The sequence below is a fragment of the Sinocyclocheilus rhinocerous genome, unplaced genomic scaffold, assembly GCF_001515625.1.
Source record: "Sinocyclocheilus rhinocerous isolate Xijiao unplaced genomic scaffold, SAMN03320098_v1.1 scaffold306, whole genome shotgun sequence".
Lineage (NCBI taxonomy): Eukaryota > Metazoa > Chordata > Actinopteri > Cypriniformes > Cyprinidae > Sinocyclocheilus > Sinocyclocheilus rhinocerous.
Window position 1 is genome coordinate 953,030 of NW_015662161.1, and position 16,850 is coordinate 969,879.

Here is a 16,850-nt window from a genome sequence, read left to right on the forward strand (position 1 = left end):
GTGTGTGTGTGTGTGTGTGTGTGTGTGAGAGAGTGTGTGTGTGAGTGTGTGTGTGCGTCTGGCTGATGTTTGTTGATATTGCAATATTATTTTAGATTCTAGTTCTTAATAAACTCGGTCATTCAGTCCCAGGGATATGGGGATCTCAATGAGGCTCCATTTTCAGATTGTTGAATAGTACCCATTTTCAGTGGTCAAAAACCAAATTTCGGTCATTTTGTAAATAGTTTTACTTTAAGAACAATCTCTGAAGAATAAATAACGTAGAAATTAATATTGCATCTTGTTTCCCTCTATCAAAACAATTATAGAACATACCTGTCTGAGTGCTAAAAATGCACTGAAATTGTGAAGTTGAGGCACAATACATTTCTCCCAGTAGTGTATTCATAAGATTCTATATTTGTATAATTTTCAGGGATATTTGGAAGAAGGGTTTTTATTCATTTTAACAGCTACCAAGAGTTCAAACATTATTGTAACATGTTTGAAACAAATCCCATGCTTCCTAGGGAAAAGTTGTGGCGTTTGCCACACATTGCATTCACATCAAACTAAGATTTGCCTAACCTGGATTTATTAGAATTTATTTTTCTTTTTTATATAATGTGAAGCATACTCAGATCAAGTAGTATCTACTGTACATTCCTAAACCATGGGTTACTGTTATTATTTGCATATTTGACAGTGTCAACAGTGATGACTAGATAAACACAAAACCACATTTGGTCTTTGACCACTGAAAAAATGGGAAGGACACAACAATTTGGACATATAGCTGCACTAGGATCTCAATATCAACCATTCAGGGCCTTAAAAAATGAAGAATCCAAAAGAAAAGTTTCTTAGGAACCAGAATCGAAAATCATATTAAGATAACAGCAATACTTCTTGAGTTACAGGCATGCAAATTTAGGAAAAAAAGACTATTTATGACACTTAAACAGCTATGTCCTATACAATTGTTTTGATATAGGGAAACAAGATACCTTTCTAGTTTCAACATTACTTATTCTTCAGACATTCCGCGTTAAATACAATAAGTATCAGCTGGGTAGTATTCAACAATCTGAAAATGGAGCCTCACTGAGATCCCCGTATCTCCGGGACTGAATGATATAGGGCCTGGAAAAAGAAGATTCCAAAAGAAACGTTTATTAAAAACTTGAATCTAAAATTATATGGCGGTGTTTTTAATACATCTTGAGTTATAGGCACACAAACTTTGGAAAAAATAATATTTATGGCACTCACATAGGTATGTTCAATGCAGTTGTTTTGACAGAAGTAAACAAGATACTTCTCTAGTTTCAACACCGTTTATTCTTCAGACATTCCTCTTTTAAAGAAAGGAAGTATATTTATGCAAAGTAACCTACATTTGGTTTTTGACCATTGAAAATGTGTACAATTTAACAATTTACCCCTGGAGCCAAATTGAGATCCCGATGTCTCTGGAACCAAACCATATAGGGCCTTAAAAATGAAGATGCCAAAAGGAAAGTTTGTTAAGACCCAGTATCTAAAAGGCATTGAGATATCTTTAATACTTCTTGAGCTATAGGCATGCAAACTTTGGAGAAAAAACCCCTGAAAAGTGCCATTTCCCCATTTTGAATAGTCACCAATGGCACATAATGCAACAAAGATGGCTTAAGTCAACAAATTATAGACTAATAGACCTACTGTGTAAAAGTAACATTATGATACAGCCATCATTCTGAAGTCATTTTTACTCTCCTGTTATTCAAGCTTTTCTTTTCTTTCTTCAGAAAAGGCTCTGAATCTCATGTGAAATATTGCCATTTTGACCCCCCTCTACAAAAAAGGGGACTGCTCAGTAAATATTCATCCATTTAATATTTTGCCTTGCATCACTATACATGTTTATCTATCTTCAGAAATAATATTAGCAAAATCATAAATTTGATCTGAAGTTTTTGAAATTTGGTTGATTTGACACGGAATGACCCTATAGCTTTTGTTCAGGAACATAAACGGTTCTCAGAGACGGATCAAACAAAGAAACACAAACTTATGTCTTGCAGCTTTTATGGCTTACAGGAATAATATAATAATAATCCTTCATAAAAAATATAAGGGAATAATAATACGTCACATTTGCAATATTACAGCTGCATCATGTTGCACAAAATATTCCTGTAATCTTCAAGGAAGTTCATCCATACCTGGTCTGGGAACAGGCTGCATAGCTGGTGTTTGGGCCTTTCTAGCAGATGCACCTTCCTACAGAGAAAGAGAGAAACAAGAGAAAATGCAATGGTGATGAGTCAGATGCACTTCAATTAGTTCACAGGCCAATCAGTCCTTGAAAAGCAATTTTCAATAGTTTCATCCAAAGATAAAATTATGTCTTCCTTCTTATCACAGTGGCGTGAAACACCTAGCTGTGTTATGGATAGACTTTGGGCTTTTCCCACCATCTGCATTTGTATTACTGGGCCAAGCTTATCTGTTTCTTCCTGGTTATTTTACTCCCTTGAATTACAATCCTTTCAAGAGAATTCTTGTTCCTATTGGGTATGACGACACAAAGGTAAATCACAATTTGTTTGGCATGTGGGTCTACCCTGTTCAACAAGTTGATAAATCTTTCTCTCCAACAACTTCAACAGACATACTGATGAACTTAAAAAAAAAAAACTGGAATGCAGTATTTTTATTTCCAGTACATTAGTAAATTTTGCAGCTTCAATTCCAACCACACACATTATGAGTAAAATCACTTTTATATGCAACTAAATTATCTGTTAGTCATTAGTCTCTGGCTAGTATACAGTGAAATTTCACTCACCAGTGATTGAGCTCAAGGCTGATAATACGTTAAGAACAAATATATTTTGTGCCCCTTGTCTACTTAGCGTCTAGAAACTAGAACACTGAGCATTTGATGTGGAAACTCAATTTTTTAAATCCAAGAATACGGAGAATTGAATTTGCATTTTCTGTCTCCATCTTTATAGCGCATTATTTCCATTGACTTATTTTGCTCTCACACACGCAGAGAGAGAGAGGTGATATTTACATTTAATCATTTATCAGACGCTTCTATTCAAAGTGACTTACAAATGAGGACAATAAAATCAGCCAAAACCAACAAAAGATAATATGTAAATGTGACAAGTCTCAGTTAGTCTAATGCAGTACAGGTAGCAAGTAGGGGTGGGCGATACAGCCTCAAAATTATATCACGATATTTCAAGAATATTTGCGATAACGATATTTATGACGATATAGAAAAAATACATGGAACGTTTTATTGGTGATTGCAGCTGGCAGGCAGCAGCATTTATTAGTGCAAACAAAATTAAGGTCATTTTACATCCTTTTCCAATGAGCTACTGTCATAGATGACAGATTACCTAATTTGAAGTGTAAATCTATTGTCATAAGGTGGCAGCAGCAGGTGTGTGTTCGACTTGAAGCAGACTGATCGGTGTATGACGTCAAAATACCGCGAGAGTGACTTACCCCTTATTAACACTGCACGTGTCTGCGGCGCGTTACGGCTCTGACGCGGCCACTCTAGTCAATGCTTGTGTTTACATCAGCGGAGCCGCGGCATGTTTCAGAAGCGGCTCTCCGCGCCGCTTCGCTTAAGATATGCGCCTCGCCTATTTTTGAAGGTAAGAGTATGAGCTCAAATATGCTCTAGATCCGCTCTCGCGATACTTTGATGTCATACACCGATCAGTCTGCGCAGCGCTGCTTCAAGTCAAACACACCTATTGGGTTTGTGGTGTTGTTGTTGTGTGCGCTAGGGAACATATATCCGCCATACGTCATCGCGCCGCTATATCATTGAAATCGCGATATGACACTTTTTATCATGTAAAAATTTATACCGGTATTATCGTGGACATTATGATATGGCACACCCCTAGTAGAAAGTTTTTTTTTTTAATAATAAATAAAAATAAAAAGTAGATATAATAGAAAAAGAATTGAGAACGCTAGTGTTAGAGGGTCAAGTTTTTTTAGAAATAAAAAGAAAACAAGTAGATAGAATAGAAATAGAATAAAGAGTGCAAGTGCTAAATGGCTAAGGACTCAGCAGCTCCGATTGAGTTGGGCAGGTCATTCCACCATGAGGAAACATTTAGGCTACGTTTACACAACAACAATGTAGTCAAAAACGGAAAAGTTTTTCCCTTGCGTTTTTAAGAAGTTTCACGTATACACAACAACGTTTTCAAAACGATTCGCGTTTACACATATCCGCGAAAAAGGCCAAAAACTCTATATTGTATACCCGGCCAGTAGTTGGCGCTGTCACCTTGTTAGTAAACAGTACCTGTAGGGAAGTGATGATTACATGTTGTATATGATGCGTCTCCGCTGTTGGTTGTAATATTGGTGAAGTAAATCCACACTTTGCCGAAGAAGCTTTAGCAAACTCTTGAGTAGCAACAACAGTACCATGTACTCCGCCATTGTTGTCTATGTTTGTTTGTGCTTGCCTTTAAAATCGACACATACTGCACGTCTACCAGTGTTGCCAAGTCCGCGGTTTTCCCGTGGAATTGAGCTACTTTAACACTGTTGCCGCAGGTTGTTTTTCATGTCCACGGGTTGAAGCGACCCCGATAACGTGATATTTAGCCCCTGGAAAGTTAATTTTACTAGGGGAACCCCGCCAAAACCGTGTATTTTACCCCCCAGAACGCGATTTTTGACGGGGAGCCCTCCTCGAAATGCGATTGGGATAGTTTTAGGCTAGTTTTGAGTAGCAATTGGGCGGGTTTTGTTGTGAAAACCTGGCAACCCTGATGTCAACATACCCAACACGTACTACGCACGCGCATAACGTCACCGTTTTCAAAAATTCCTGTTTTGGGTGTTTACATGGAAATGATAACGGTGGCGTTTTCAAAGACTTGCACTTTGAAACTTGTTTTCAAAAATATGCGTTTTCAGTCCCCAAAACGCCGTTGTCATGTAAACGAACAGGCAAAACACATAAAAAGTTTCCAGTTTTTGGCTGAAAACATTGTGTTAACGGCCCCTCAATGTAAAAGTCAGTTAAAGTGATTTTGTGCCTCTTTGGGCTGACACAATAATGCGCCGTTCACTTGCAGAATGCAAGCTTCTGGAGGGTCTGAAGTAGTGAATTTAAGTATAGGGGTGCAGAGCCAGTGTTTGTTTTGTAGGCAAACATCAATGCTTTGAATTTTACATGAGCAGCTATTGGTAGCCAGTAGGGGTGTGACGAGACACTTATCCCACGAGACGAGACACAAGACTGGGTTCACGAGAACGAGACGAGATGAGATTTTTATACTTTTTTAAAGAAATCCTCAATGATGAAATATATATGGAAAAATTGTCTTTTATTCAACTGAAAAACACTAAATGCAAAAAAGTAGGTGCATTTTGAAATCCAGTTGTACTTTATGAAATTAAACATCTATTTTAATAAATGTTATGCAGTAATAAACATGTAAACACTGCAAAATGTTTTGACAAACTCAACTGACAGGCAAGTAATTGCACAAAAATGATTAGTATAAATAAAAATAAATAATAAACAACAAATATCCCTTTAAAGTGGAAGTGAAGAAGTCAGTCAAGTTTACATTATTTAGTAAACTGATTTCCACTTTAATAAAAAAATAAATAATAAACACGATTAATGTATCCATTTAAAAGAATAAAGCAGTGGTTCCCAAACTGGGGGGCACGGCAAGGCTGAGGGATAGTTAGGGCCCTATGAAATCAGTTTTATTTTTTCCTAAATTCAGTTTTATTTTTTTTCCAAATTCCGTTTTTTTCCATTTTAATTTTTCTGGATTCCATTTTTTTTTCTTTTTAATTTTTCTCGACTCCTTTTTAATAGTTACATTAAATTTTATTAATTAAAAAGCATGTCTAATTAATTAAAATCATGAAACATACATTTTCACATCAATTTATTAAAAGTTTAACAAAAATTACATGTTTAGGACCCTATGAAATGTTTTATTTTTTCTCACCATATTATTTATATTTTTATTGTTACCAAATTATGCGTTTTAGCATGTCTAATTATTTGAATGCATAAAACAACTTAATTTATTCATTTTTTTTCTTAAAGTAGCCTTGTGAATTTTTTCCCCTCAGAAATTCTGTGTTGTGTATTTAAATTTTTCTGGTTATCAAATGAAGGCATAAAACATTAATATAATTTATCATTTATCTTTTAATTATTGAAAATTAAGCAAACAAGATTTTTTGGCAAAGAAAGGGGATTTACTATTAAAATTAAAACATGGAAGAAATGTTGTGTGTGATTATTCAACTAATTGTGTGATACAAACTAATGCACAAGCAGCAGTCATATTTGCTGTTGCCCACTTATCACAGCCCACATTTTGATTTCAACAAAGCAGTTTGAGTGAACACGGACAACATGACTAATCTACATGAGCCCAACAGCCTGTCAGAACTAAGCATTTTTTTCTCTTTTTTTTTTGTAATAGTTTTATTTTGAATGACCAATAATGTCAAGCCTTAAGCTCCGTTTAATGTGACAAATATTAATTTTCATTCATATGTGGTTGCCATGTTTTATTTCTAATTACTTAAGTTCTAACATTAAAAAAAATGCATGACTGACTGATGTTTGGTTGTTATGCTTTCAAATTATATCAAATATTAATGTATCTTCTTTAAAAGCTGATTAGAGAAAAGCTGATTTCAACTGGGTTTTAGGTAAACAAACTGAACCTTACTGCAAAGTATTATGCAATAACTTGCTTTCATAAACAAAACAATTAAACAACTAATACTTATCTCATGTAATTTTGGTTACATGTTGGTTCAGGGAACAATCTCACCATTAACTATGACTTCTACCTCAATAAATTCGCTGCTTATCAGAGGCGGACAAAGTACACAACTGCATTACTTGAGTGAAAGTACAGATACTACTGGTCAAATACTACTCCACTACAAGTGAAAGTTGTAAAGACAGGTTTTTACTTAAGTAAAAGTACGACAGTACATGCTTTTAAAAGTACTTAAGTATCAAAAGTAAATGCATTGTTTGATTGTCACATTGTTGTATACTTACAATACCTTATGCCACTAATGCAACCTACTGAATACACTGATTAGCTTGTATTATCTTTGGAATTAAGAGCTTTTATGTTACCAAACCTATAGAAATGGAACAACTGAATGAAGATGATCAACTTAATTTTTTATTTAACACTCCTACAGCTACATTGAACTCATTTTAATACTTGTTTAAAAGTTACAAAGTTCTTTTTCAAAGAGATATTGAAGGTTATGATATGGATCATTTTAGGCAAACAAAGCAAACATTGAAAAGAAAACAAATTTTTTGTCTTTTCAGAATACTGGAACATGCTCTCTCAGTATGGCCATGGATGTGCAAGTTGCGCCAAAGAACCATCTTTTTAAATTTTGCCATCAACTGATCAGTGTTCTTAAAATGCTCATAAATCAGTGAACGTCACAACATGTGGCTAGTGTTTGGTATTGTTTTAATTTTATCCATTCCGATTCTGATTCTGCTTATTGATTTAAATTCTTATCGATTCCCAGTTTAGATTCCAAAGTTGTAAAAAAAGTGAAGTAAAACATTTTGACCTGTGTGATCACTTAACCTACTTATTGATAATTTATTTGCAAAAAATATATATATATTTATGTGCAGTGTTTTGACAATAAAATAATGTTCAGATTTATATAATAAATTTTCTCTGTCATGTAGATCAAGGTGTAGGTAATCTTCATTTACTGTATGCCGATCATTTATCTTCTATGATCTTTGATCGTAGCGCTCGGCTTACGTAAGGCATCACATACAGTTGTCTATTTAAAATCAATGTGGTGAGCACACAGATGATCACACCACACTAATATGTGCCTTTTTCGTCTTTTATTATCTTGCGTAAAAATAATCAGCAAAACATCCATTCAAAGCTAGGCGGAAAACTGCAGGCTTAGAAATACTGTAAGACTTGGCAACACTGGAAGGTCCTGGCAGATCACAGGCCAAATTTTAGCAGAAAAAAGGGTTCAGTGAATAAATGCACACACTGGAAAAACTGCTACATATAACGACTTTCTACTTGGGGACCTTGATATAAATGTAGCGGAGTAAAAAGTACGATATTTGTCTTTCAAATGTAGTGAAGTTGGAGTATCAAGTTTCCAGAAAAAATAATACTCAAGTAAAGTACAGATACTCAAAAAATGTACTTCGTTACTGTCCACCTCTGCTTCTTATTAATAGTATGGTGGGTATGGTGTAGGATTAAGGGATCTAAAATATGGTTATACAGAATAAGGCATTAATATGTGCTTTATAAAGAACTAATAAACAACCAATATTCTAGTAACATGCATGCTAATAAGTAACTAGTTGTTAATAGTGACAATTAGTCCCTAAACTAAAGTGTTATTGTAATTTTTGACCAAGGCATGCATTTAAAGGTTACAATTAAAGGCAATCCCACTGAACTTTCAACTTCCCATTTACTGTCGAGAATTCAAAACTTCGCATGCAAGAGGTGTATAAAAGCAAGGCGGCAAATATTGCATGAACGTAAAGTACACTCCTTCCAAAAAAAAAAGAAAGAAAAAAAAAAAGAAGTGTTGCAAAATAAACTGTTTAACTTTACCAGGAAGCGTTAATGATTTTAAGTCTTGCTGGAAATGTGTCAGCAGCATAATGTTCAGTGGGTGTCTTTAACTGTCAGGAGGGAGGGCGCTTGCTCAAGCGGGTCACATGGGTGGAGGGGTGTGTGCGTGTTTGAGGATGTCGGCAGAGCAGTGCGCTCACACATTTTCACCTCCCTTTCCCCAGCAGCTCCTTTTTTCCCCCCCTAATGATCAGAAAAGCAGAGCGGCACAGCACAAAAGGAGGAAGCTGCACAGCATCACAGTACATACAAGAAGAATGAAAGTCTTTGAGGAATAGGAGTGGAACACCTTGTCTAGCTCTGCATCGCATCATGTCTCAGTCAGCATTTGATTAAAGAGAGGCTGGTAACGGTCTCAGGAATTCAAATTGTGAATAGGGAAATGCCTGAAGCCATGGCCAAACTGGGAGAGAAAATCCTCTGTGAAATCTACAGGAAATGCAGATTCTGCAAATCAAAGAGATGAGAAGACAAGGAGTGGCAAACCATAGGAGGAGGAACAGACTAGAATGGCAGGAGCTATAAAAAGGTACAATGGCAGAGCACACAGCATCTATCTGCAACAGGACTGACGAACAGCAAGCGTCTCATTCAGTTCAAGAGAAAGGTACGTCAAACCAGACATCTGCACATTTCTATCCGAAGCTGTGCTGATGCGATTCTTTCTTCCCTGCAATCCAGGTTTCAGAGCATCGAGCCAAACGAACGTCAACCTGTGTGCGCTTTTTGCTTTTTTGATGATCTGGATGAGAAGAATTTACACGAAAAAGCATTTCAGTCTCTTGGTGTGTACTTACAATTAGCTAGTGGCAACACAACGGCTGTAGTGTACACTAAATCTAGATATATCAGAGAAGGGAAAATAACCTTTGGCCACGTTTACAGCTGGTATTTAAAGAGGACTTTGACTTTAAGTACAAAAAACACATTTGGAGAAACGTCTCTGGTGTTCTTCTGAAGTATCTGTCATGTGCCACAAAAGAAAGTCATACAGGTTTGGACTATCATGAAGGCGAGTAAATGATAGAATTCTCATTTTTGGGTGAACGATCACTTTTACATCTGTCTCAGATCATCTATTCACAGATGGTCAGCTGAGACATGTTGCTACTAGCTGTAAACAGCAAAAGTGTCTTGTAATATAAAATGACCAATAACTAAATAAATAGTTTTTCATACAGGGTTTTCACAGATATGAACAAGTTAAATTTAAGACCTTTTAAAGACATTTTCAATACCACCTTGTATGAAATTTAAGAAATAAACCTGTGATGGAAATACACATTATATTACATACATGTGTAAAGTGTTAAATGTAAAAACAAAACAAAACATCACTGTCATGAATGCTATTTATTATTATGATATACAGCAAACTTTTCATATCAGCAAACAATATTCCATACAAAATATCCCCACAAAAGCACCGCATCACTGAGATTTTTGGTGGTGTAAGCAATTTATTCTGAAGCAATAATTTCATTAGTGTTCTATCAGCTTTTACATACTTAAGTCTGCATATTTTTTATATTTACCCCAGAACTTACTTACCTTTATTAGGCCCTATTTTTAAAAAAACCTTTTTAACCTTTTTAAAATGTATACATCTGCATCATCTTTCAAATTCTTACAATTGACCAATAAATTCAATATACACTATAGGGCTGTTACACTCAAATTAAATAATTTACACTGCAATATTACAACTGCAATAAATATTGTTACGAGATTAATTTTTAAATGCATCAACCCTCTACATTGCGAGTAAATCACTCGCATATGCGACTAAATCTTCACTCTGGGTGACTAAATGATGTCGAAAATATTAGCCAACTGCTAATAAATTCTCAGATTTTACTTGCCAGTGTGTGAGTTGGAGGCTAAGTATAAGTTTAGCTCAGATATATTTTCACTCGCCGAACACTCTGACTGAGCGCTTCAGAGTTTCACTCTCCGCCAAGCGATCTGTGCTGTTTTTCAGTTCATCTGAATGTTAAGAGTGTACTTTCAGATATTTACACACACATACTTTTACAAACAAACAAATATATATATATATATATATATATTTATTTATCAGTCTGGCAAGTAAACTAAAAGATTTACTAGTCAATGGCGATTCAATTGCCAAGGTGTTCGTAGAGGGCTGTGCATACTTTTAAACACACTGAACCACCCGCAGGTGGCAATAGGGGTGGGCGATATGACCAAAATCTTATATCACTGACTAATTTTATATCACGATAACGATATATCACCACGATTAGGGCTGCACGATAAATCACATGTGATTATCATGCGCATCTCGTCAGTAAAGCCAGTTCTGTGATTAGTAGTAAATCTCCATCACCTGCTTTCAGATGGAGCGGCATTTAATACACAGAGCCGTAGTTCGCTGACAAGCTACAAAATATTGCGTTCATAATCGCAGATGAATCGCATTCGATTATGAACGCGATATTGCGGAGCATGTCCGCGAACTACTTTCTTTCTTGACTTTTCTCTCTTTCTTTCTGACATTTAACAAACTATACATTTCACATTTCTGTGTAAACAGATTATATAAAAATAGCACTGCACCATAGTCTGTGCACCCCAATCAGAATTTTACTAAACAAAACAAAAAACAAAAAACATGAGAATGACTTGTTGCTCAAAACCACTTGTTCTTCATATGTACAAAATTGAGAAGTTTAGATTTTGTGCACACAAGATTTCGGCATATTAGTCAAAATGACAGATTGCAACAGCTAAACTATTTGATGAACATATTTTTGCCAGCATTGTCCAAAGGTGGCATGTACAACCTCTGGTAAACATCTGACACAATTTTGTGGAAGATATGCATTTATGTAATAGTGGGCCATTCCGATTTGATGTTATTAGCCACTGAATTTGTTTATTTTTAATTTGGCCAAATCATATTATAGAATATGTTAGGATGTCCACCAAAGATGATGTATACCAACTTTTAATTTAAGGATTTCAGTTGTAGCACCCTTTGGGGCTTGGACCCCTAAATATTCATTTGGTCATTCCGATTTTATAACAATCTGGTGTTGTCTCATTTGAATGCTTAACCTGGTTGAAATGTGGTTAATCTGGAAGCAATATAAAAATTTACTCAGGGGTGATGCCACAGTACCAGGGTGGAACTGGTCCATCCAGAATGCTTGGGTGGATCAGTCAACAAAGTTTTACAGCATTTATTAACCTTATTTATTGTTACAAATGGACTCTTACTGTAAAGTGATACCATTTCATAAAAATCCAAAGTGTCATATTTAAAGATGGCCAGGCATTAACACTGAAATTAGATATGTATATAATCCATGTATCTCTCACACTTTAGGTTTCTATTTTGGAAAACTTACAGTTATGATAAAATAACATAACATACAGTTATGATAAAGAAAAAAAAAAGTAAATGAAATCGAATGAGTTTCTGATTTGTTTGTTTCTGTCAGCTGCATGAACATATCAACTGGCTTTCTCACATCAAAACTTTAAATATGCCTGTTCGCTGGATAACGATACACGCAAGATACCAACTGGATATAACTAATGCAAATAGTTGGTAATAACCGTGATGTTAAATATTTGGGTCAGATTTGCATGCAATATGACATAAATGTCACGCAATATGACATTCAAACTCGCATTAGACACTTGAATAAACATTGAATAAAGCACATAATACCTGAGATTATAATGGTCATAGTTTGTATGTTGTTGTTCCAGCCGTGACGTCGCAGAAATAGAAGCCATTTCTAAAATAGAAACTTTGCGTGTCGCTGTTGCAGCTGGTTAGGACAAAAACTCAGATTAACATGGAAAAGATACCTTTTATCATGTGTTGCAGCGTCGCAAGTTGTTTCAGTTGATTGTGAGGTCTATATATATATATATATATATATATAAGTATAAATATATCTTCGGTTTATTATGAAACTGTGGCAGGACAGATTACTGTGGTGGGCCGCCACAGTTTAGTAAATGAATGGGAAACACTGTGTGTGTGTGTGTGTGTGTGTGAGTGTGTGTATATATATATATAGAGAGAGAGAGGGATATACTGTATATATGAGAGAGAGAGAGAGGGAGAGGAGGGGTCTTTTTTTTTTAATTCAGGCTAGTTAAATTAATCTCGGCCAACAAAAATCTAAAGAGAGTTCCTGCCCTTAGGGCTATCAGGGATTTCAAAATTTTGCGAGCCCTGTAGTATTTACCGTCATTCAACCTAGCCATACTTTTAGCTACCAAGAAGAATGTAGCACACTGAGATCCATGTACAAATATGCAAATGGAAATATGCACAAATATTAAATCCATTATATACATAAATTAAAACAGTTTATTTTCTTCAGTAGCAATAAGTTAAAAAAAATTCTCTTTTTTATTTGCAGGTTTCCACATATCTGGACTCGCCATTACTCTGGGAGGCCTGACAAATCCAACGAACCCAAAGAGATCATGCGATGGAAGCTGAGGCACAGATACTGCAGTGTGGCCCTTTTCCTCATTGTGCTCGTGTTTGCGGGAGGCCTCGTTATTCAGGGTCAATGGCCTAGTCAAATCACCAAGGAGATGTCTGCTGCTCCAGAACTCCAAACCATGAAAACTTTCTCCAACTTCACCATGATGAATCCAACCAAGTTGAGGGAGCTTGAAGAGTCCCCTTCACCATTAAATTCAAATGAAAATGTCAACTCAGCTTTGGATGAAAGTTTTCAGCAGGGGTTGGAAAGCTCCTTGCTTTCAAACATCAGTTCTAGCAAAGAGATGAGAATGGCAAGGATACTTAAAGAGGAGCCATATGAGTACATCCTCAACGAGCCGAACGCATGTCTGCTGCGAGCTCCTTTCTTAGTGCTTTTGATTGCGGCTGAGCCCACGAAAACGGACGCCAGGGACGCAATCAGGAAAACATGGGCCGATGAAAGCGTGGCTGGGGGTTTGGGTTTCATCCGCCTTTTTTTCATAGGTGTAAATAAAGACACCCAAAGAAATGGCAGCAAACTGCAGCACACAATAGAGTTAGAAAGTCATCGATATCATGATATCATCCAGCAAGATTACAGGGATACTTACAACAACCTTACCCTGAAAACGCTGATGGGGATGTACTGGATCACAAAGTACTGTCCCGAGGCCAAATACGTCATGAAGACAGACAGTGACATGTTTGTCAACACCGAATACCTCATAGAAAAACTCCTAAAGCCCAAAGGGCAACTAAGACAGAAGTATTTCACAGGACTTCACATGTTAGACTTCTCCCCAAACCGAAACAAAGAGAGTAAATGGTACATGCCCCTAGAAGTGTATCCTGGTAGACGATACCCCACCTTTTGTTCTGGGACTGGATACGTCTTCTCCGGCGATGTGGCTCTAAGGATATACGTGGCATCTCTGACCGTACCCAGACTGCATTTAGAAGATGTTTACGTGGGTATATGTCTAGCTAAACTGAAGATAGAACCAACGCCACCACCAAATGAACTGCTGTTCAATCACTGGCGAGTGCCCTACTCTAGCTGTAGGTACAGCAACCTGATCACCTCTCATGGGTTTCATTCCAATGAGCTCATCCAGTACTGGCAGCATCTGCAGAGCAACAAGCACAATCCCTGTCAAACGACTGGGTAGAAGGTTCAATAAACAGATTTGGTCTGCTTTGGAGGTTTTATCATCAAGTTGAAAAGACCTGTAACATTTCACATTCTGCCAAATACAACAGATTAAAGTTCTTGTTCTGAGGGTTCTGGACAACCTTACCTGGGTTTTTTTGATTATCATTTTTTCAATTACTGTAATCTTAATGAATCTTAATAAATCTTCACAAGCCTGACTTTTTAAACGGGCATAAAATATTCAGTTGTGGTTTAAATATTTTTATGATAAATCTTACAGAATTGTAAATAAGCAAGATACTGAAAGATAATACAGCCACAATGCAAAGAAAATTAGGCCAACTCATTAAAAGGACCACAAGTGTAACATTTATCATTCAACAGAGTAAACTGGTAAAACAAAATGACGATTGTGAGGTCTTTTGGCAGAACACATATTCCATTAGGATGGGTAATGAATAATATGGCTAAACATAAGTAAAAAATGCACAACAGTAAACCATTTACTCTCAAAATACAAAGTATTGACCATGTAAGTACTCAATGCTGGACAGTGGATCACTTGCAAATTGTAGTCCCGTTATTGATTACAAATTACATGAGAGAAGTTGTAGTTTGTAACGTATTCTATTGGATTACACATTTGGTAATGTATTCTAACTACTCTGACTACGTTTAGATTACTTTTGACCTAAGCCCATTTCTATTCTTTGTTATTAAGACCATGAAGTACATTAAAGGTGACATATTATGCCCCTTTTTACAATATGTAATATAAGTCTCTGGTGTCCCCAGAATGTGTCTGTGAAGTTTCAGTTCAAAATACTCAACAGATCATTTATTATATAATTTTGAAAATGCCTATTTTGAGTGGAAGCAGAAACACGCTGTTTTTCGGGCCTGTGTTTTTAAATGCAAATGAGCTGCTGCTCCCCGCCCCCTTTTCCAGAATAGAGCTGCGCCATTACAGCTCGTACCCGCTAAAAAACATCTGTTTTGGTTCTGATTATCATGTTTATCGCGCTGAAATCATGCGTTTTAAACCATACGAGTTTAAACTTCTGATATACGGTTTTCTGAGCACACACATCCGAAGCACACGTACAGAAAGCGGCTGTCACAGAATGCGAGTATAAAACTCAAGTTCTCATTCACACACAAGTTTACATTAAAAACACACGAGTTAAAACAGTCGGTTAGGTCTGTGAAGGTAATCAGGCAGAAAAAGGCTTACCAAAACAAAGTTACTGGGTTCATCTTTTTCACGTTTCCTTGGTTGGTAGATGCACTGGGGACCTGATTATAGCACTTAAAACCTGGAAAAGTCAGATTTTCATGATTTGTCACCTTTAAACATTACATTATGCCAGGGTTTCCCAAACCGGGGTTTGTGATTGAACTGCAGAGGGCATGTTGATGTTTTCTTTATTAACCTGTAAAAATGACAAATTAAACTAATTATCAAAATTAAACACTTGAGAAGATTTTTTTAGAAAAAAAAATGAATTGGGGTAAATCAATAAACTATGAATAATTTACTGCCACTGTGTGAATATGTAGCTTAATCATGTAAACTATAAAAAGTACCTGTAGTCTGATTATGAGCATTTTAAAACAAAATTATCTAATTACAAGTATTTAATATCTGGAATCCAGATGACATGTAATCAGTTATTACACAGCAGTGTAAATACCACAATCAGCAAAGGGAATGGAGAACAAAAACTTAAATTAAAGAGAAACTTTTTGAACATTCAAGTTAAATGCTATGAAATCTCCAGGATTGAGTGATGATTTAGATTTTAGTCTGTTTTTTTTTACTTTACACTTGGTTATTTATTTTTTGGAAACATTGCCCAAGCATAAAAATTATAGTGAATGTGTAAAACCATGAGGTGGATACTTGCTGTACACTATCAACTAGGGTTAGTTACCGAAACCTATGTTACCTATAGTAAGAAACTTATAGTACCTAAGTAACCGGTATGTACTAGAACCAAATCAGAACGCAGATTTCGGTGCCTCATTTCACTTAAATGCTTGAGCGATCGATTGAAATATTTGTTCTCTGGTTCTCCTAAACGGATGTAAGGATCACCAGCACCGCACGTGAAAAATAATTTCCCGACTGAGAAAATTCATGAACGCAAGTCGGAAAGCTCTAATAATACAAATCCAACACATATTTGTAGTAACGCGAGTGTCCATGCTGTTTTCACATTCCGACTTAAAAGCACAACTCGGGAAATGAGAGCATCCGAGGAGCGCGTGAATGCAGTAATTACACTTGCTCTAATGGCAGCAGGTAGACTTCCGTTAACTAAGCTAAACATGCTTAAATTAAAATGCCTAAAGCTAAACCTCCCTTGTATTCACATTTCTAAACCTGTTGTCCAACAAAAGAGAAAATTATAACCTTTTTACTCCACAACACCAGTCAAATGCTACCTTTTGTGATCTGATGAGGCTTCTTGTCACAGAATGAGGCAGAAAATATGTTCTATATGCTACTTTAAAAAGAATACATCGATTAGCAATAAATTAG

The 16,850-nt window shown here is 36.1% G+C and overlaps 2 protein-coding genes across 2 annotated transcripts in view; one reads left to right on the forward strand and one right to left on the reverse strand.

The window, feature by feature from the left end:
* LOC107727527 (parafibromin) overlaps window positions 1-16,850 on the reverse strand; it is a 49,983-nt gene that overhangs the window by 9,892 nt on the left and 23,241 nt on the right. The window contains exon 11 of the mRNA XM_016537417.1: window positions 2,190-2,247. Coding sequence (XP_016392903.1) covers window positions 2,190-2,247 — 58 coding nt within the window. The remainder of the gene's footprint in view (window positions 1-2,189; window positions 2,248-16,850) is intronic.
* Window positions 13,129-14,321, forward strand: LOC107727480 (beta-1,3-galactosyltransferase 2-like). Its single transcript, XM_016537353.1, has one exon. The coding sequence runs from the start codon at window positions 13,146-13,148 to the stop codon at window positions 14,319-14,321; it is 1,176 nt and encodes a 391-aa protein (XP_016392839.1). The 5' UTR covers window positions 13,129-13,145.